Source organism: Balaenoptera borealis (genome assembly GCF_965194805.1).
Source record: "Balaenoptera borealis genome assembly, chromosome: 4".
Taxonomy (NCBI): domain Eukaryota; kingdom Metazoa; phylum Chordata; class Mammalia; order Artiodactyla; family Balaenopteridae; genus Balaenoptera; species Balaenoptera borealis.
In genome coordinates, this window is record NC_138861.1 from 33831633 (window position 1) to 33854941 (window position 23309).

The 23309-nt window shown below is 39.8% G+C and overlaps 1 protein-coding gene across 6 annotated transcripts in view; it reads right to left on the bottom strand.

Annotated features, from left to right (window-relative positions):
- Positions 1 to 23309, bottom strand: part of INPP4B (inositol polyphosphate-4-phosphatase type II B) — a 371544-nt gene that overhangs the window by 238844 nt on the left and 109391 nt on the right. For 4 of the 6 annotated variants that reach the window (XM_082390014.1, XM_082390013.1, XM_082390011.1 and 1 more), the window contains one exon: positions 9400 to 9450. In XM_082390014.1, the coding sequence (XP_082246140.1) occupies positions 9400 to 9450 (51 nt within the window). Of the gene's footprint in view, positions 1 to 219; positions 4244 to 9399; positions 9451 to 23309 lie in introns of those variants that run through there. The other 2 variants (XM_082390015.1, XM_082390016.1) reach the window with 2 other exon arrangements.

A 23309-nucleotide genomic window follows, 5' to 3' on the forward strand; every position in this document is an offset into this window, starting at 1 on the left:
CTATTAGCCTGACAAATATTTCATTGACAGAAATACAACCATCAATAATAGATATCCACTTCATGGGGCAAGGTTGAGGGATGCAAATGCATTCTTCTCATTAAAAACAGAGATGAATAGCCAGGAAAATAACAAAATGTCTAACACAGAAGCCAGGACTTTTCCATGAACACATTTTCTCCCCATATGAAAACTGGGAGAAAAGAAAAGATGACAGACTTTTAATATTTACCAATGCCGTCCTTGTTCTTATTAGAATTCCTCAAGTCATGGGCAGCAACAACTTTGTATTCCAGATATGAGCAAATCTGTTAGTTGGAGCTATTTTTATGTGGGATTCTGTGCAAGTTATAAATAGAAATGCTACATTTCTCCCCCATCACAGCAATGTTTAAAAGTATTTGTTTCCTTTGTTATTTCTACACTAGCATGGGACAATTTCACTCCAACACACAAAAAAGAATGGTACTTATTCAATTATATTTTCTAAAATTGCTTTTTTAACCTATCATACTGGGTGTTGACTATCTATGAATATATCTATCTTCTAAACTCTCTTACTCATAATATAAAGAATACAACACTAAATTGGTTTTTCTTTTCCAGGATAAAAATCTTTCATCTCTTTTTAATATTCCTGGCTGCTTGTGATTTAAAAGTCACAATATTATGGTATACCATAAATAAGATTTCTCATTCTCCTTTCAAGGTCAAGATGTAAACATGAAAATGTCAGTATCAAACCCATATTATTACCTATACCATTGCTGCCTAACACACTGTAATACTTTACAAGAAGTCTACCCTACATCTTCCAGAACATTCTCTCTTCATAGGTCTGTTGTCAGCCTACCCTAGAACGAGATGCTGGACTTAAGTCAACTGGGTCTTTTCAGAGGAAAGTGCGCAGTGATTCCATCCATAAGAGGCTGCATCTACACAAAGTGATCTTTTAGCATAGACAAGACAAGCTTCGGGTCAGAATTTTTCTCCTTCTTTTCAAAGTTCTAACTTAGAAGAACTGGTTCAAAAGTCTTAAAGGCAAACATTTGAAATACAAGTCGGTTGTAAGTTGGAGATGCCTATATGTTAGTGATGATAAAACCTAATTAATTCACTTGAAACTCGAAGAAGTGGTTTAGATACCAAGTCGTCAAATTGGGGATCATAGAAGACTAAATTATTAGGTGAGGAATGTTATGTGAAAACAGAAGATTTGTGGAAACAAGCTGTAATGACATGAGTGCTGAGAGTGAATCAAGGCAGAGAAGAAGTCCACGAGCTGTGTGAACACAGCCAAAATTTAGGGTGACTTTTCAGTAAGGGGCAGAGAGTGTCTAGGAGAGACCCAGCTGAACAAAAGCACTTATGCCACCTCAGCAGATAGCCTACTAGGACGTCCCTGTATAAAAGGGCTCCCCTTCTCCACACTGCTCGTCTCCATTCCTTATCCTGTTGTATTTTTTCTATTGTCACTTAAATATTATGTATTTAATTGTTTATTCTGTCCTCCCCTCAAAATAAAAATTGAGATTTGAAGTTCCACAACGAGCTTTGTTTTCTGGTAACCTCCCACTGCCTAACACACATTAGGTGTGTGATAAATAGTGACTGACAATAAATGAATGAATGAATGGCATAGACACTAGCTTTCAAGTAATTTATTCTGAGCTATAAAAGAAATGCTCCTTCTGCAGATATGTATAAATCACTATAATTCACTGAACTGTGGGAAATCAAAACAATTTTTTAGCTTGCGGATTGTATACCGTGGTAGTGAATTTCACTTTAGCATTTTGTATTTTAAAGAGATGTCTTGCTTATTACTCTTTCACCAGTAATTAGGGTTATTAATTTAAATTCTACCCCTCACTCATTATCCTCACTTGAAGAAAATGCTCAACCCATCAGAAATGTCACGGTGTCCCCAAATTTCAAGTTATTTCTTCTCTTTGCCTTTTGAGATTTATGAAGGAAGGGATGGTTTTAGAATTAAGAAAACAAACTGCACATGCCATGAATGTTAGTGCGGTCTTTTCAGCAATAGAAGCAGCAGATGTCCCAGACGGGAATGTAGCAACGAGAGACAGGTGGAGGGGCTATTTTCAGACATGCGCCCCAGACACACCAGCAGGCACAGCTGCAAGTCGTCTGTGACCACAAGTCATTGAATGTCTCTCCTGCCCACCAGGCCAGGAGCTCCTGTGGAAGCAGGACCTTGGCTCGTCCATCTTCTAGCTCAGCCCATTGTCCGGAACAGAGAGGCTGCATGCTACGCCCACTGCTGCACTGTGAGTGTTTGCAGTGTGCCAAAAAGGATGCCTGTGAGTCAACCTTTTCCATCACAACTGTCAGCCATGTGCTTAATCTCAAAGGATATTATCCTTTGAGAGAGAGCTTACAGAAATCATACAATCCATTATAAATCAACTTAGGTAATGGCATTATGAAAGCGTGTTAAACCAGAGGAAGTGTTATTTATTCTAAAAATATTTTTTTAATTTATTCTAAAAATAACTGTACATTAGGACTACATGTTGCATAAAATGCATTTAATAAAATCCCCCAGTTTAAAGACAGTGCCTAATTGTTTCACATTGCAATACCGAACAATGGACTTGCCTATAGTCTTACTTTCTAGCAGGTTTTTATGTGTTTGCTTCACCTCAGTATAAATAAAACTAGGACCTTCCACATCCCTGAAAGTGGAAAACACATCATTCATTTACATGAATATTCATTGGACTCCTGGTCAAAGAATGAATTACAGAGAAAACAGTCTTCTCTGTTATGAAACCTGAATTCCCATGGAGGGAAAATAGCACACAATGCTAATGCAAAAGAATAACTTAATATAGAGTTATTTTATCTTTACTGTCACTTTAATCATAATCATAGAATTTAAGAAAATTATTTCAAAAAATCTGTTTATATTCCAAATATAACTCAGGGAACAATGTTTCCATCTCTCCTTCAGTATTGTTTCTAAAATTCTTATCTTCAAGGTTTTAAACTGGGAGCTCCAATAACAGTGGAAAATTTAAAAACAAAGAAGAAAAAAAAATTAAAGTGTCACTGGAGTTGGAGGTCTGAAGTGTAGTTCTAAATCCATGATTATGTCCAAAAATGGAAATCTGGGCAATTAAATCACTTCTCCCAGCCCCCAGGCTGGCTGTCCACTGATGGGCACTGTCAAGCTCCGTTTGTCTGTCTTCTCTCTCACAAATCTGGGCCTTGGACAAGTTACTCCACCATAGTAGGCCTTAGTTTCTGGATGAAAAAGTTGCGTATGATAACTGTATCTTTCTCATAGTTATTGTTATGAGAATTAAAGTAATCCAGGCAAAGCACTTAGTACATTGCTGGGAAAATAGGAAGCACTGCATAAATATTAGCTTGCATAGTGCTTAAGGAAAATATGCCCAGAAGTCAGATGACTTAAACATAAGTCCACTTCAAATACTTTTTGGAAAAGGCAGAGAATTTAAGAAAAAAAGTCTATGAGAAATTCCTATTATAAAAAAGAAAAATGTATGTTTAAAATTAAAAGTTAGATTCAGGGAAATATATAATAGAATAAATTCTAGTGAAAAAAAAAGATACGAAAGTTATGTGGTCCTTTACAGTTCTTAGTGTTGAGCACATGTTACCTCTGATTCCTTATAGCTCAAATTTTTATTAGATCATGTGGAATGTTTATTAGAGGCCAAGAAATGTCTGAATGAAATCAACAAATATTAAGACTTGTTAAGACGTGGCCAGTCTGTAGATGAAGAGACAGGAACCCAGGGAGTTAACTGGCTTACACCTGGTCACAGAACTAGTTAATATGCAGAGGCCAAGTTAGAATCCAAGTTTCTTGCTCTTCAGTCCAGAATTCTTTCATCCCCCTCACGCTGTGCCTCATTTCCAGGACAGGTGGCAATTGCCTCTCCTTCTGACAGGCTCTCTGCCTGCACTCTGTGCGGCTCTGACCTTTCTTCCCTGCTCATGACAATGCAACACTCACCATTATCATTCTGGTGCAGGCACCCAAAGCAGATGATCATTAAATTGCTAGATGCACGATTTCAATCACACACCTGGCTGGAGAGTGATATCAAGCAGGGTGGAGAAGGCAGGGCACCTGTCTCAATCCCTGGCTCTGCTCTACGGGGAGCGTACAAATAAACCGTTCATCCTGCCTGCCCTGGCGGGGACTCAGCGCAAGTCACAGACATCCAGAAGGCTCAGCAGGGTTGCATACCTGCCTGAAGCTCCATCACCTATGTTCACCTCACAAAGCCTTTATTCAAAGTTTAGGTTTCCTTTATACTACAACTTTCATGGATCTCCCAAGTTTTTCCAAGTACTGTCCAGAGCTGCATTATCCAGCATGAGCACTAGTCTGTGGCTACTGTGAGTTGAGTTGTGTTCTAAGTGTAAACACAAATCAGATTTACAAGATGTGATATGAAAAACGGAGTGTGAAATATATCATTACTGATTTCTGAATTGATTACATTTTGAAATGATAATATTTTACATATATTGAGTTAAATAAAATATTACAACTGATTTCACCTGTTTTCTTGTTACTCTTTTAAAAGCATGGGCTGCTAGAAAATTTTAAATTACATATGTGGCATGCATTAAATTTCTAGTAGACAGTGTTGTTTTTTTATTTTTAATTTTTATTGGAGTATAGTTGCTTTACAATGTTAGTTTCTGCCATACAGCAAAGTGAATCAGTTACACGTATACATATATCCCCTCTCTTTTAGATTTCCTTCCAATTTAGGTCACCACAGAGCACTGAGTAGAGTTCCCTGTGCTATACAGTCGGTTCTCATGAGTTATCTATTTTATACATAGTAGTGTATATATGTCAATCCCAATTTCCCAATTCATCCTCCCTCCCCCCTTGGTATCCATAAGTTTGTTCTCTACATCTGTGTCTCTGTTTCTGCTTTGCAAATAAGTTCATCTGTACCATTTTTCTAGATTCCACATATAAGCGATATTATGCAATATTTGTTTTTCTCTTTTTGACTTACTTCACTCTGTATGACAGTCTCTAGAAGACAGTGCTGGTTTTTGAGGGTAAATGAAGATATCCATAATACTCTGACATATTCTCATAAAACTATATACTGGAACTGTGGTGTAGGTTTTAAAAGGTCTTTGAAGACCAGAAGTTTATATTGTGAGGCAGGCTGATACACAGCACCTCCTGCACATAACTTACAGGATGGGCCCTTTTTCATACTTTTGTACAGGTACTTCTTCTTCCCTCTCTACCCTAACAGACATGGTTGTGTGGTTTCCCACTCTATAGGAAGGGACAGAGGGTACAGTAACTATATGCGCTGAAAAAATACATCACAAAGAAAAAAGAACTGAGAGAATATCTATTACAACTTGATGAACAGTCCAAAGAACACATTAAAGTGCAATTTAGGGCAAAGTCATATATTATAAAATTACATCTTTACTATGAATATACCTCACAAGGTCTCAGAGCACAGATTGGTATCTGCTTGACTAAGTCATCAACAAAGGTGTGGTTTCATCTAATAGATGCTGCTGAAGAATGCAAAGAAATGTATGGAACATATTTGAAAGATTTATAATAAAAAATTTTAGCTCATTTTTTAAATTGGAGTACTTAGTGGCTAGAGTCCTTGGCACATTGTAATGGCAGAGCCATTACCTGCTCTATGTTCTTGGCCAAGAACTTAAATTCTCAAGAATTTTTTCAGTATCCAAAAGAATATTTTGGAGGAGTGATGAGATGCATATTAATCAGCGGTACTTCACAGCTGCTCAAGGTGTGACAATTGTTCTCTATCCAGAATATCATGTACTCTGAAGGTGTACTCGATTCTTACCATGTTATTGCAATTATTTTTAGACACCCCATCCTTTTTTATTCTGGTGGTTCTAAAAAAATATAAGATGGTTGGCAAACCAAAATCATGGTATGCTTCCTAATGCATTCAATACATATATCATGATTTGCTAATTTCCGGGCACAGAACTAGGGCTATTAAAGTAAACAAAATATACATGATCTTTGCAATCATGGAGTTTAACATCTAGTAGGAGAGTGGAGACATTACTAACATCTAATACCCATTCTGCCCAAGTTGCATTACTAATAGCATCTTGATTTTGTTTAAATGGGAATTGTATCCCGATTCCCTTCTACCCCGGGACTCTGATCTTCTCAGTGATTATGTAAGTGGTGGGACAGTTGGCCCTCTGTACCCTGGGATGCAGAACCACTGATATAGAACCCGCAGATATGCAAAGCCAACTGTAAGGGACTTGAGCATCCATGGATTTTGGTATCCGAGGAGGATCCTGGAACCAATCCCCTGAGGATATTGAGGAATGACTGTATACCAACTGAGTTTTCCTTTCCAGAATTGAAGGAACAGGATGAGTTGCTCAGAACCTTTTCAATTTGGAATGTGATACCTGGAAGTGTAATGGTCAGACTGTACAACACTTTAAGAAAGGAGAAGCATGACAATGGACAGAACCTGGTTGCTTTAAGTCATTTTGAGTAGCTGGAGCCTTGGGCAATTTCCCCATAACTTTTCTTAACATGAGAAGAACAAGTCTGTTACCTACTGTTCATCCAGTTACTTGCTTCTGAATGCATTCCTAACTGATACAATAGGCATGTCAGAGAATGCCCATTGAAAAGTTTCTTTTGGTCCAGGAATTATAGAAGAGTCTTTGTCAAAGATGAGGACACAAGATAACAAATGTTCCACATTATAAGTTCAGAAAACCTCATCACAGTGCCTCAAAGGAGCCAGTTTAGAGAAACTGGTCTATTAGTAACACAGCCAGTTCATATAAAGGTAGTGTTAGAAGAGAGAGGTCAGAATTTGGGGAGGATACAATTTAGGAAATGAAGCGGATCTCTCTCTTCATTACCTTCAGGAAGACATATTTATCTCCAAGGCCAAAACCAAAGTCATGGGAGTATGGACCCAAAACATGACTTATGAAGCTTGAAGGTGTCCAAACCATCTCTGCCTCTGCTGTGTTGGGAGCTGGTGATCGTGTCTCCTTTGAGAATCATTGATTATCTAGTACCCGATGCTGCTGGGGCTCATAGAAACAGTCAGCAGAGACATGGCTCAGCCAGAACCAGATCCCCCATGATGGGAAAGTATATAGTGGGAAGGGGCCTCCAAGGCCTCCAGAAATACCTATATTTGTGGTCACAGGAGAGCCAGCATTTCATTCTGCCACAAAGAGAACTCAGGCAGATTAGGTTGAGAAGCATCAAAACCAGCATAAAGGGCACCACACCTCATGGTGGGGAAGCAGAGAAGGAACCTCTCCCCTTTCCTTTCTCCTGAGCAACTGAGCAATGAGAGGAGGAAAGGGGAGAATGTGTGAGAATGGACCATTCCCCCTCCCCCCACCACAAGTTGCTAGAAGCACAGAGATGTCTACAGCCTGTAGCGGGCAATGGTGGAGGAGAGGGTGGAAGAGAATAATTTAAAACCAGAGAAGAGACTCAAGTTTTAAAATGAATAAGATGCATTCCATTCCAAGAACTTGAATAAGAGAAAAAATAGGGGGGAAATTCATACAATTAGGCCAAGATGTCATTAAAATCTCAAGCAAGGGGGATTTAACACAGAGAAATTGTGGAACTGAGCAGTTAGAGGAAAATAATTAAACCAGCTCATCTTTCTTGAACCTCAAAAAATAAATGGGAATTTAAAAAAAAAATGATTAACTTATTAAGAGTTATAAATTTCATTCTTTTTTTTTTTTGCCATTTGCAACAACATGGATGGACTTGGAGGGCATTATGCTAAGTGAAATAAGTCAGACAAAGAAAGACAAATACTGTATGATATCACTTATATGTGAAATGTAAAAAACACAACAAACTAGTGAATAAATCAGAAAAGAAGCAGACTCACAGATACAGTGAACAAACTAGTGGTTATTAGTGGGGAGAGGGAAGGGGGAGGAGCAAAATAGGGGTGGGGGCAAAAGGGTTATTATGGGATTATATGAAACCATGTGTGTGAAACGTTTGAAAATTGTAAAGCACTATAGATTATTTTTTTTGATTAAAAAAAAGAGTTACAAATTTCAGACGGCCTTACATTATATGAAGGAACTGTAAAGGGTGTGAGGACGGCTTGCACTGGCGGTTCTAGTTTGAAGGAGGACGTCTGAATGGTCATAGGCAAAAGGCCTGTGACCCGAGTCCTGAGCTGGGAGAGAGCGCCCGTGGGGAGCCAGACAAGGAGACTGCATGTGTCCTGCAGGGACAGAGGCCTGAGGCTGGGAGGACTTGCTGGTTCCTTGGGAGAAACTCTAGAAGCCCAGGTAGTCTTGGCACCAAGATTGGCGGTGGAAGTGAGAGCAGCACAAGAGGCTGAAGGGACTGGCAGGAAACAAAGCATGAAGATTCATTTAAGTCAAAGAGAGTTATTCAGCCTGTTCCAGGAAGAAACTAGAAGGCTGTGTTCGGCATGAGCGAGCACGAAGTACTCTTTTCCTTCCCCTACGCTGAGAGATGCCGAGGTGGCTGACTCACTTCTCAGCCAATGCAAGGCACGCTTTCTAGAGGGTTCCCTTGGCCGGTTGGGATGGCAGCTGTTGCCAATGAGGAAATGAATGCTACCTAGTACAGGGCTCCCCACACCCACCGGAAGAAGGTTGCCAACTGCCTGTAGGATTTCAGGGAATTTCAAATAGGCCTTTCCGTTGGCAGGGCCTCTTAAGACTCAACTTACTTCTGGACTTTTTCCACCCTTCTGAATGCAAGATCTCAGGGACCGGCCTGCTGGGCTATTCTTCAGGAGCCTCCGTTGCCTATAAACTTGCCTAAGCAAAATTGCCTGTTACCCTCTTGCTCTCCCAACTTTTAAAAGCTTGAGATGCAATGGCTCAGATGCAGCAGGAAAACCTCAGCTGGATTTTCCAGCACTGGGCTGCCCTTCGGTGGCAGCTTCTGTTTCGACCTGCCCTACAGTGTTGAAGCGGCTGGATGCAGAAAACATCACAATCCCACGGCTAGTCAGCCCTCTGCGTCCTTGCGGAAGCGGTCGAGCTCACACCTGCAATTTCCCAGCCTCCTGTTGGTCCAGGAATGTTGGCTCCGAATCACATCTCAGTTACCTGCAGGGCAATTTCTAGACTCATCTCTAGCCAGCTGAACTAAATAAGAATTCACTTGAGGATGATTTTCAGGAGACGAGGAATGAAGTCCATGCAATTCCGCAAATATGTGACTGTGTCTCCTTGCATGGTCACACCCTATTAAGTTAACTCAATTTTATTTGTCAGCTAGCAGGCAGGAGGCCAGAGAAAACCCAGATGATTAGCTTAGAAGTGATGTGTGTGCCTTTTGGAAACAAAAGAAACACTTACCCCAACCTCTGGCGGGGGATCCTTATGTTCAGGGAGGACACTGGTTCTAACCTAAGGAGAAAAACAAACACTTTCTGTATGACTTTGGAGTAGAAACCAGTGCAGAAGCTTCACACAGGTGCTGTTTGCATTTTCCCTCATCTGACGTCAATTCAGACTCTGTGGTTAATCATTACTGAAAGTACCTGTGTATGACATCCACTGTGGGCAACGACGCTATCCTTTTATAGTTCCTGAACTTCCTGAGGTTCTTAAGCAGACAGAGTTCACCCCATCACTCCTTGTCAAATACAGAGATATCTGGGCTTTAGGAGAATCACTTTTAATCTCCTTGAAAAGCAAAGCTCATTCAACATTCCAGGGAAAGGACAGAGTTGGCATAGAGAATGTCATTCCATGAATGCTTATAAATATTTATTCTCTTTTAGGATAGCTCTCTCTCTTGAGAATTCTGGGCCAAATTGTGATATACCATCATCTAGATTCCTTTGAAAACTAATTCTCAATTGTGGGAGAGGATAATAGTGTAAAATAATTAGTCATTTGGGAAAGCTTTTCATATGTTTAAAAAGCATTCCAGGTGAAAAATCAACTCCTTAGATTTTAGGGGGTCATTTTAACAAAATCCCTTTGGAGGTGCAGCAAGGGCAATCATACTTCTTTGTTTCTTTATGACAGATCCAGCATTATCACTTGTACAATTTGTCAGTCATTATGACTCAAAATTGTTCACCATTATTTTGTCACACAGAATAATGACAGGAGAGATCCCAACAGAGTAAACAACACAATTGACAGAACACGCTCGGCTCAGGATTTCATGACAGAGAGCTCACTGTTTAAGAGCATTTCCAGGTTGGTAGCTGCATTAGCGTTCTTTGGTCCAGAATGTTCAGAGGTACCCTTCAGTCTCATTATCTGGAAATCATTAGCTGGCCTCAAAGGATGAGGAAGCTTGGAAACTATATATTAATACATAGCGCGCTGTAATGGACCATATAGTGTGTGTGTGTGTGTGTACACACATAGACTATATAAATACAGTGTGTGTGTGTGTGTTTGTGTGTGTGTATAAACTATATACATAGCATGTGTATATACACACACACTATATACATATATACATATGTATACTAGAATAAATTAAATACATAGTGAAAAAATATTCACATACATGCAACTCATACACACACGTATATATGTGTATATTTATACATCATCTTAAGAAAATATTTGATATCCAAATAACATTACCCAAAAGGATATATAAATATAGTATATGTATATATACATATATAGACTATATACATAGTGTGTGTATATACACACACACTATATACATATATACATGTATATATATATATATTGGGGCTTCCCTGGTGGCACAGTGGTTGAGAGTCTGCCTGCCGATGCAGGGGACACGGGTTCGAGCCCTGGTCTGGGAGGATCCCACATGCCGCGGAGCAACTAGGCCCGTGAGCCACAACTACTGAGTCTGTGCGTCTGGAGCCTGTGCTTCGCAACAAGAGAGGCCACGATAGTGAGAGGCCCGTGCACCACGATGAAGAGTGGCCCCCACTTGCCGCAACTGGAGAAAGCCCTCGCACAGAAAGGAAGACCCAACACAGCCAAAAATAAATAAATAAATTAATTAATTAATTTAAAAAAAAGAAAATATTTGACAACCAAATAATATCATCCAAAGGGATATATAAATACAGCATGTGTGTGCACATATATATACATATATGTATATATTTATATAGACTATACACATAGTGTGTGTATATACATAACACTATATACATATATACATATATATACCAGAATGAACTATATATACAGTGAATAAATATTGACATACATGCAACTCATACACTAATGTATATGTGTGTATTTATATATCATTTAAAAAAAATATTTGACGTCCAAATAACACTATCCAAAGGGATATGCTTGAATTTAGAAATAAAGTGAAAGAAGTCCGAAACTGTTAAACATATGTAGGACGGCATATAGTGTGTGTGTGTGTGTGTGTGTGTGTGTGTGCGTGTGTGTGTAGACTATGCAATCTAATGTTGGACAAAGGTAGAATAATAGTGACAATTCCTCCAACATAGTCATTAAACTCCTAAATTTAAATTGATTTTATCAGTATAACATTTATTTCTTAAATGTTAAATAAATATGAATAAACTATATAGAAAAAAAGATTTTTAACACAAAGGTGTATACTATGAAAAAGTCTAAAGATATTCACAGACTGGTTTGCCATATCCAGTGTGTGTGTGTGTGTGTGTTTGTGTGTGAAGGAGAGAGAGAGAATGAATTTCACTTTACATAATAAAAGTATTTTTGAAAAGTACATGTACATCACATTTTATTAAATCATGGCACGTTTAAATCACTAGCAGAGCTCTTGATTTAGAGGAACTGAAAGACAAAATTATAAATCAGTTTTAAATTTTACAAAGTCAAATTTTTATAGGAAATGTTTGTTTAAATCAGCATGTATATACAGTTCTAAAACCTTTATATTTAAGGTCAGTACTACTTATGTTTAGCATATAGGTTACATATCGATGATGCTTTTCTTGCATATCATACAACCCTCTTCACAGTGAACACAAACTAGGTGGCAAACATTGGGTTTGCCAGTGAATAAGGTCCCATTCCTTCTCTTCGGGACTTCAGAGTCTGGTGGGCAGGACAAATGTATGAATAATCCAGGACAATGTCATAAATTCTATAATGGAAATGTGAGCATCTTCATGTCTGCATTCAGAGTGAAGAGTAACTAGTTCAGCCTGTAAGTGTCAGGAAAGGCTTCACAAAAGAGGTGGTCTGGGTTTTGAACACTGCGTAAGAGTTTTAGGTAAAGAAGGATGCGGCAAAGCAAGCAAGGCGTTATGTATCAGGCATGCGGCATGGAGTCGTAAAAGCCCATCTGTGTTTGGAAAAGAGTGAGTATTCTGATGATGCTATAACACGGGGGCCTCTAGGGATGTGACAAAAGCCGACTGTGTTTGGGGAGAGAGGTTGGGGGCCATTTGCTGTAGAGGTCCATCTATCATGTTATGGAATCGGAGCTGTACGCAATTTCTAGGAAATCTAGCAAGGCGTTCAAGTAGAGGAGTGACGTGATCGGAGCCCCCTGAATCATCCCAACTCTGCCCAGAGTCACCTCGGAAGAATTATTTAACCTCTTTATGCCAGTTGCCCTTTGCCTTTATGTCAGCTATCTTTAACACGGGGTTAATAAGAGACCCCATAAGTTGTCACGAGTATGACATCTTTTCAGCACTTTGAACAGTACTTAACACAGAGAGGGAAGGAGGGAGGAAGTGAGAGAGAAAGGGAAGGAGGAAGAGAGGAAGAGAGGAAGTGAGGGGGGAGGGGAAACAAGAAAGAAAACAAAAGAGAGAGGGAAGAGATGACAGAGGAAAGATGGGAGGAAGCAGAGAGACAGGGAGACAGGACCAGAGGGAGGAATATGTCACTGAAAAAAAAAAAAAAAAAACGTAAATAAACCCTGGACAGATTTAGCTGAGACCTCTTGGTGAGAAAGGGATGAAGCAATGGCTGTCACTGTAGCATCTGGAATATTCCAGTTCATCGGCAATGTCATGCCTCCTGAGATTTCCTGGCCTTCCTTAGGAATTCATTTTCCCTTTTTTGGTCTTATTAGCAGTTCTTCTCCCTGTTTTTCTTCACCATACCCCTCCCTGTCCCCTGTCCCTTCCTGGAAGATAAGAATGTCTGCCTGACTACACGTTTAGAGTTCTTATAACTTCCTTTTGTCTGGATTTTTATGATATCAAATAAAGCAAGAAAGATCAATTACTAGAAGAGGTCATGTAGAAAATTATATATTCCGTCTTGAATATTTCTTAAGGTTCCTGTGAAACAAATTCATTTCCTTCTCTATCAACTTCATAAGCTCAACATTCTATGCACAAAATTTACCCTGAAAAAAAAAAAAAAAAAGAGAAACAACCAAAGGAAAATCAGGTAGCATATAGTGAGTGACACTCTTTCATCAAATCCTTAGAGACTAGTTCATAAACTTTGTTTCCAAGCAAGAGGCTACTTGGGCTACCACTGCAGTGGCTGAACATAGCACTTCAGTCTATGGGGCACAACTTATTAAAAGAGTCACCCTTGCTACAAAGAGCCTGGGCACAGCTACCCTGAGCCAGGGAGGAGGGTGATTGCTGTATTTTTCATAGGTGAGTGGTGCTAGGATATGGTTGGGTAACCAGATCCACAGAAGGGGAGGCCGTGCTGCCATGACGCTGTGCACCAGGGTGTCCAGGCCTGGACCTCACTGGTAGGTGAGGAAGGAGCAACCTTCCGCTGGAAGGCAGAGTGGAAGATGTTGGCAATAGTGGAGGCATACCTCGGGGCAGGGAGAAAGCCCAGATTCTTTCCTCAGGCTATTGTCAGATCTGATAAGATCTCTGATAATGAATGTGTCACTGAAACACATCCCTTTTTTCTAATGAATGCATTACTCTTATTCTTTCTATATCTCAAATTAAAATATATAATATCATCACATTTACTTGTTCCACTTGGAATGAGATACAGAATTGCCTTAATATTCAAACACATGGAAATCTGACTGCAACAGAAATGTTTAGCCCTCTTTTTTTTTTTTTTTTAATTTAATTTATTTATTTATTTATGGCTGTGTTGGGTCTTCGTTTCTGTGCGAGGGCTTTCTCTAGTTGTGGCAAGTGGGGGCCACTCTTCATCGCAGTGCGCGGGCCTTTCACTATTGGCCTCTCTTGTTGCGGAGCACAGGCTCCAGACGCGCAGGCTCAGCAATTGTGGGTCACGGGTCTAGTCGCTCCTTGGCATGTGGGATCTTCCCAGACCAGGGCTCGAACCCGTGTCCCCTGCATTGGCAGGCAGATTCTCAACCACTGCGCCACCAGGGAAGCCCTGTTTAGCCCTCTTGCACAACATGAGTTTTTGGAGAGGAAGCTGCTCAGTCAGGATTTTATTTCCTAGGATGCCTTGTATTGACAGATAACCATGTAACTAGTTCCTATCAATAAAATATACGTATAAGTGATGTTTGCCGCATCTAAACTGGATTTTTCAGAAGTGGGTCTAGAATGCCCTCTCCATTGTCTCTTTAGGTGACTGCAGAGCTGCACCTGGGTCCCAGAATGACCATATAAAAGGAAGCCATCCACCATCCATCACTACCAGTATTAGGCTATCAAATGATTGGTTAGCTTTCTAGTGCTGTGTAAAAAAACAACAACAAACTTAGCTGTTTAAAACAACATTCACTTATTAGTTCACAGTCTGTATGTCAGAAGTCCAGGCCTGGTATGGCCGGGCTCTCCCATCCAGTCCTACATGCAAGGCTCAAATCAAGGTGACAGCTGGCCGTATCCTCATCTGAAAACTTGTCTAGGGAAAGGTCAGCTGCCAGCTCCCGCAGGCTGTTAGCAGAACTCAGTTCCTTGCGGCACTAGCACTGAGGTCCCCGTTATCTTGATGGCTGTCAGCTGGAGGTTGCTATAAACTGTTGGAGGCTGCCCTCGTTTCTTGCCGTGTGGCCTCCTCCATCTTCAAATCCAGCAATAAAGAATCTCGTTTGCATCAAACCTTCTTGCACTTCAGATCTTCAGATTATGTAAAACATGTACAACATGGGGTGGTACCTTGGGGCCATCTTAGAAGTCTGTCCACCACAATGATAACAGCTAAATGTCCATTGTGCTAAGACACTGAATTTGGATGTTTACATTTGTTTCAGCAGCCAGCATAACTTAGACCTCCCATTGGTTGTAAATGAAATTTTGAATTCAGTTTATGGCTATGAAGAAATGAAGCAAAATAGGTCATATTAAATCCTAATTCAGTATTTTAATGTCAACAAACATGCATTAACTACTTATTATGACCCAGCCACTATTATAAACACTGGCAATCTCAGAGATTAAGAAGACATCGTATTCCTATAGGCAATACTAATAACATGGTTAAGAGTCAAAATATGCAATAATAATTGTTATGCATTTTCAACTGTCTAAAACCTATCAGCCACTCAGATATTGATTTTCCAACTGTGGATGGAGAAAACGATCCATGCACAAATGTCAACAATTTAGACCACAGAATATTAGAGATGGAAGGGGTCTTAGAGCTAACCTAGAAAAACTACCTACGCAATGTGAAATTTTTATCTGAAATACGCCTGAGAAGTACATTTAAAATTTCTCCTTGAACACGTTTAATCTCTAATTTACTATCTCACTAATTAGTATGGTAGAGATAGTGTTACAAACTCACATACCCAAAGGCTCCAAGCAGGTTAAATTAATGAAAGAAGTGAACTGGGTATAAGAGACAATAGGGATTGGAGAAGACTCTGGCAAAGTAGAAATCACATTCCCAGTCTATAAGGAGCAGCAACTATCTAGCTCCAGATGATTAAAAATTCCCGAGAAAAATTTCTTCAACTATCAACTGTGGGTAAATCCTACTTCCTTTGCAGGTGGGCTGCGACCAGCGTTTACTTACTTTTACCAGAAATGGGTCTGGTAAATGAGGTGGGTGGTCAAAGCAGCTCCAGTACTATTTTAGTAAAAATAAATAAACAAATAAAAGTGCTACCCTAAAACAGTTGTTCTTAATCTTGACAACACATTGGAATCATCCAGCATAATTTTAATGCCAATTTCCAGGCCACATTCTAGAATAATTACATCAGAATCTCTGAGGGAAGGGTCTGTTCCAGCATCAGTGTTTTTTAATGCTTACTCCCCACTTGATTCCAATGTGTAGCCAAAGTTCAGAACTACTGCTCTAAAATAAATGAGCTTTTTTGAGTGTGAGCCTCATAAACTAACTCCAAATCCTATACAAGTTCACAAAAATGCACTGTGCAATGGTCAAGTGATAGAATAAGTCTTCCTTTGGAAAAGATTTTTTTTAAAAGTTAACAGAATGTCAGAGCTGGAAGTGATCTTAAACATTATTTATTGGGCAATTTCTCTTAAACTCCAATGTATACACCCATCACCTACTGGTCTGTAGCTGGTCAGGAGGATGGTCTGAGGACTGGCCCCTGGAAGCTTGTTACAGAAATGCAGAATCTCAGGCTCATTCCAGACATACTGAATCAGAGTCTTCATTTCATCAAGGTTCCCATGTAATTCATATGCATGTTTATGGTCTGGTCTAGAGTACTTCCGAGTGAAACAGGTCACAGATGAGAATGGTAGATATTCATTTGCAACTAAACATACTTAAATAAGGAATGGGATTTATTCTTCTGGTTATGAAGGTAATTAGTAATTTTTTTAATGTCAATCATCTGTAGAGCTCCAGATAATATTTTCTTTCAGACACGTCTTTCCTTTGTTATGCTTTGTTACATCATGTTATGGGGAAGGGGTTGCTCTTGTCATCAAGTCAGGGATTGATTTGGGACAGAGCTAGTCTGGAATTCAAGTAAGACTCGGTGTTGTAGGCTGAATCTCCACCTCCCCAACCCTTCTAACCCCAATCCCACACTCCCCCAGTCCCAAATTCATATGTTGAAGCCCTAAGCACCAGTACCTCGGAATGTGACTATAGGAGACAGGGTGATTAAGTTAAAATGAGGCCACTAGGATGGGGCACTCATGCAATAGGACCTGTAACTTGACGAGAAGAGGAAGAGACACCAGGGGTGCAAACACGAAGGGATGACCATGTGAAGAGGCAGCAGGAGGGTGGCCATCTGCAAGCCAAGGAGAGAAGTTTCAGAAGACCTCATCCCTGCCAACACCTTGATCTTGGACTTCCAGAGTCCAGAAATGTGAGAAAATAAATTTCTGTTGTTAAAGCCGCTCAGTCTGTGGCACTTTTTCATAGCAGCCTTAGCAAACTAAGACACTCAGTCTACCTGTGTTGTAGGGTACGGCCTTCCATAACTTTCAGTTGAGAGCCTAACTGGTCTTTGCTCCTCAATCCTTGAAAGGATGCTGGAGATCCTTAGATGTCTCAGTGTACCGCTTTTGTACTGGGCCTCAGCTTCAACGTCTGGCAAATGTCTTTAGAGACAGACCAGCCATGAGTTTGAGTCCCTTCTGGTCTCTTAAGTTTGTCATTTCGGCTACACATGAAAACCAAAATCTCTGCTGGGTTCTGGGCCTTGCAGCTGCCACCTTGTGTTTAGCAAAGACGGATAGTCAGACTTCCAACTACAGAGAGAATCTGTAATCGCCCCCAGGTGAGAAATGGCTTTTTAGTCCCTCATTGTCAATTCAACACTCCCTCTAGGGCTGTGGCTCATGCCTGGTTTTGGTTCCTTTCCCTGGTTTCCTAAACACTGTGAAACCGTGGGAGGTTTCACTCTGCTTTTTATAAGCTTTTGGCCTGGTTCTTTCGCCTCCTGCCACGGCCAGGATTCAGCGATTCTCTTCTGAGAAAAAGTGCCCATTGATTTGAGGCCCCTGAAGTCTCAGTTTCTCAGTCCATCCAACAGAACGGCTGAAAGCTCTGCTACTTTCTCTTCTTCTGAGGAGCAGCGGCCCCATGTCCAGGCAAATGCCTGTTCTTCAACCTAATCACCAAATGCCCGGAGAGGAAAACTCCACAGGTTCCTGATGGCTCCACTCTGAAACGTCCTCCTCTCTCTGGAATTTTAGTTTCTCGTGTTGTTATTACTGTCACAACTTGATGATGTTTTCAAACGTGATTGTTATAACACGTTCGGCTTGTTTCTAGGTGGCGTCAGAGGGAACATTGCTTGTTCCAACTGCCACAACCTACCCAAACTAACCTCTGTAATATCTGAAAGTTATTGCGAAGCTAAGGGATCTTCCAAACGTGATTAAGAGATGAACAATGATACTCAAAAGAATGTAGTAGTTAAACATGATTGGAGAGGGGAAAAGATGTCATTACATGTTGGGCTGTCTGTTAAGTCTTCGATACACCAGTTACAAATGGGTAACTACAGGTGGTTCTCTTCGTAAAAGCAGAGTTAACCCTGAAGCCTGAGCACTATCTAAAAATGATCCAATGATTATTGAGTGTGACGTGCTATCTTGATCTTTACTAGGTAAACGTGATCACCTTTCACACGTCAAAACATATTATGCAAATGAGATACACAAGAACATTCTAGAGATTCCCAAGCCAAATGAGATCACAGTAAGAAAAGTGTAAGCACTCTTAGTTTGGATGCATCTCATCGTAGGAGTTTTCCATTTCTCTAAGGCAATGATGTTCACACCACAGCCCTCTGGTCACATCGGTCCCTTTATGTTTAATTGGTGGCCCTTTAAGACTACTAATTTCACTATATGAATGCGCCATTATACTAAATTCTACCAGTCATATAGGAGTCATGTGGTTCTTTAAGTTAATGATGACAGCAAATGTGGCACCAGAGTCACGTAACTCTGGGTATCCCTGCCATTACCCACATTTTATCCCATTTCCCTTTCCAACTCTTACAGAGGTCTATTACAGGCAGGTGAAAAAATACTGAAGAGCAAAAGTATCTTTAGACATTCGCTTCCTTTGTCAGAGAGTCACTGAAAGATACAGGCTCTACTGAAAATAAGAGATGCTAAAACTGAGGTCTAGTTTTCATGAAGTCAAAGAGGTCTCTCTATCTCTGTTCTGAGCATAAACGCTTCTGCCTTTCGTACTCTTTACTTCTGGATCCTCCTGAAAGGGACACTAGGCTGGGAAAGGCAGCACTGGTCAGACCCCATCAGGTATCTTACACTTGCATAGAGTCAAGTCTTGTCCTGGGCACTTACCTAAAACAAATAGGACAAACCTCCAAAGAGCTGTACAATTTAAAACCAAAAATTTTTTTTCAGTGTTAATAGATATTTAGCTATTTTTAAAACTGAGGTAAAGAATAAAGGACCTCTCTGCACTGCAGAAACAGAATCTAAGAATGTGTTTTAGAGGCACTGAAGATATTAACTAATAATTTGCTAAACAGCTGCTCATTATAAGTTGAGAATTCTATTCCTGCTGACTTCCAAAGCCTCACGTGAGAATATTATTAACATTTCAATACACAGAGCATTCGACTCAAATATCATGTATCCATATTAATAGTTTTTTGGTCAGGTTAAACCTCCATTACTGCTTTCATTCCCCTTCCTCTATTTCTCCACAGCTCCAATATACAAAAATAACTGTACCATCATTCTGAAAAATGGAAAGAGAGTCAATGGGAACTGATCTCTTGATCCCAGCACTAGACCTGGGTTGAATATGTGCTACCCTAGAAAGAAATAATACAAACTTATAATTGATAAATAAGGATAATGGAATCAAAGGAAATAACTAGACTTTCTTCGCCTATAGGTTAATTATTTCAGAGGCACATGTATTAATTTTTTTACTTGTATTATCTCACTCAATTCCTATAGTTCTGTGCTGTATTATTCTTGTTTGGCCCATTTTACAGATGAGAGAACTCAGTTTCAGAAAACTGGAGTAATTTGCTCACTTCAATAGCAAGTGACAGATCAGACATGAAATGGTCTGCTTTCAAAGTCTGCACCCCTTCCACGGTGGTGTGCCTTTCTGAGCCCACGCTGGTGGTGACTTTAATTGTCTTCCCTAGGGCTGCTTAATGAGTTTCAAAAACCAAAAATCTATTGGCCTCAGGGAATAGAAACAGACACAATTTATCACATTGCCAGACTCAAAAACACCATCCTTAACGTATTAACAGCCTCCAATTAAGACCACAGTCATGAGTTAATGAACGAGCCTTTAGACAGAGAACAGTAATATCAACACAAGCACATGTCTATTAACCTGTTGCTCAGTGAAAGTCATTAGTCCCAGCGCTGTAAGGCTAAATAATTTCTAGGTAGCTTTAAAGCAAAATTATTGCGACATCACTTAGTATTTTAAGAGATCATTTACAACCCAGGCTTTTGTAACCCCAGTCAAAAGAAGATCACCGAGCCCTGGGTAAAGATCAATTGATTTATATAATTAACCCACAAAGCATATTTTTTGACAAACTGGAATATCACGGTGTGTACCGGCACAGAGGGAAGGCGCTTTTGATGCAGCTCTCTGACGAAGTGCTGTGTTCGTCTTCAGGCAAAACTGGGATAATTCAGCAGCTCCATTCTACCAACACCCTAGTTTCTTTCTCTATGGAATTCCACCAAAGTATCTAATAATTTATTCCATCATTGGGTCTGAGCACTGGCTGCACTTGAGAACCACCTGGAGAAGCTTTAAAAATTCCGAGGCATTATTTACACTCCTTTAAATAACCCGTTTCTAATCACTCAGAGTTTTCACTGCTTTCTCTTCTCATTTACTCTTCAAAGCAACCTTATGAGAAAACTGAGGCTCACACTTTCAGTACCTTTCAACCTGCCTGAAAACAAAACGGCAGAAGATAAGTAACTTTCTCCCCAGGTTACGTGGCTAGTACGTCAAAGAGCCAACGTCTCGACCCGAATCTTCTGTATTCCCAAACCAATGCTTCCAACACCGCCTTTGTCGCGTTGCCTGCAGCTCGGGCTGAAAGGATAGTACGCTTCCACTACAGTGGACTGAAGACGATGCGGGCAAATTGAAACAAAGTTCGCAGTTTCCCCGCGGGGGGGAAATGTGACTGTGGCATCTCAAACAGGAACCAAGGATGGCTCTTCTGAAACGTTATCATGCAGTGGCCAGGGTCTACCGCAGGACGCACTTAGGGTTGTCTTAAAAGAGCAAAGGCGTTAAACTGAATGCTGTGAGCTCTTCCTAGGAAGGTAATACTGATGAAGAACCCTGCCTGTATAGAAAAATGTATTTAACGTTTCTGAAGATTGATTTCCAAAATTGGGGACACGATCTCATTAAGTTGAGGGCAGCTCGTACGTTAACAGACCAGGTGCATACTGAATCCTGTGACCTGTGAGTAGCAGCTGGGACACGAAATGCCTGCAGTTTAGGTCTTACTCAAACCCCAGATCAGCAGTTCTCTAATGGGGTCCAGTCAGGGGATCTGCAAGGTCAACACCATTTTCATAATAATTCTAAGACAGTATTTTACTTTTTACTCTCATTCTTTCACAAATGTACAGTGGAGTTCTCCAGATGCTACAAGAATTGTGATTTGCCTACAGACTGAGGCATGACAATGCAGGTCTCCCCTATTAATCACACATTAAAGAGACTTACACACATGTAAAACAATGCCACTCCTTCAGTATATTTTTTTTTAGTTTTCCAAAATACAATTTATTTTCAAAAGCATGTAGTATGGATGTTAACATATAATGGGTTTATTATTTGCTATTGTAAGTGAATTAATAAATATTTTTAAATTTTCTGAGTTTTCATTTCTAATGTAAACATCCATGGTCATTAAAACCTACATGAGCAAAAGCCCTTTGGGATTTGAGATAGCATTTAAGAATGTAAAAGAATCCTGAGACCAAAGGTTTGAGAAATACTGCTTCTTCCTCAACATCTGAGACTTGTGTTTCACATTGTCTATTTCACAATCTTACCATTGTTAACAAGATTTTTGCTGTAGAATCTCTTTCAGAGATGGATGTGATGTTTACTACATGAACCCACTAATCCAGCCGATCTGAATCCCTATGGTTCCTTTAATATGCGTTTCTCCCATCTCCCTGATGCCTTTGCCTATATTGATCTTCTGTCATTCTAAGTATGAGGGACATGGTTGTGAACAAGGAATAATCCCTTCATAGACTTACATTCTACCAACAAGAAGAGATGGAAAACATCAAAATGGGTAAATTAGTAAGTATGCATGGAAGTAAAATAAGGTAATGGAATAAAGTGTTAATTGGATGGGGGTATTTTACATATAATGGTGAGGGTGAATTTCTCTGAGCAGGTGACTTTGATTAAGACCTGCTAAAGAAGAGAAGCCAGTTCAGAGGAAAATAAGGGGGAACAGTGTTGCAGGCCAAAGCAACATCAAGTGCAAAGGCCCTGAGGTCACAGTGTCTGCAAAAAGTAGCTGAAGGAGGAAGAAAGAAGAGGGAGGTAGATTCAAAGGAAGGGAGAGCTCTGGGAGAGTAGAGTCCTCATTCTAATTACAATGGGAAACTCAATCAGGGCTCTGAGCCAAGAAGTGATGTGATCTTTTTCATGCTTTAAAAATACTACTCTCATTCTATAAGGAGGACAGACTGCAGAAGGTCAAGAGTGGAAAGGGTGAACAATTAGGAGTCATTTGCAAATTAGAGTTTTATTACCATCACTTTACTTTTCTAGAGTCAGGCTCAAGCTAGGTATTTAGGCTTTAGAAGGATAATCACTAGGTTGCCTTGAGTCATTTAATTCGTTTCTGAATATTTACAGAAAGCACTTTGATACTGACAGAGAAATAAAGTTAGTATATAAATTTCCTGTATGTGTAATTACATTAATCTCTGAGGATAATAATGCTCAACTATCATAAGAATATTTGTGGATGAATAATTATTGAAATATATTTAGTACTAAATAATAAATGTACTATTTACATCCTATTTACATTATGCATATTAAAGAACAGCACAGCTCTTGAGATAGAAGAATCTTTAGAAGAAGCATGCTACCTTAAAAGCGTGAAGGACCTCAATTCCCTGAAAAAAAAATTATAAACAGACTGAGTGATAACAGAATTATAATTACTAAAGAAACCCCTATGAATAGGATTGTTTATGAATGGATTCAGCGCTTCTGGCAGGTACCTGTGACAGTAGAATTTAGAGAATATCTTCATTGTTTCATCTTTGCATTTGAACCATATCAGCAAGCAATGATTCCAAGACTCATGAACAGCAAATAATGATGGATGGACAGAAGATCATAAAAGGGAAGAACAGCACCTTTAATTTTGAAACCAAACCCCTTCTTTCCAGCACAAGAGACCTATTAACAGGACTTCTGAA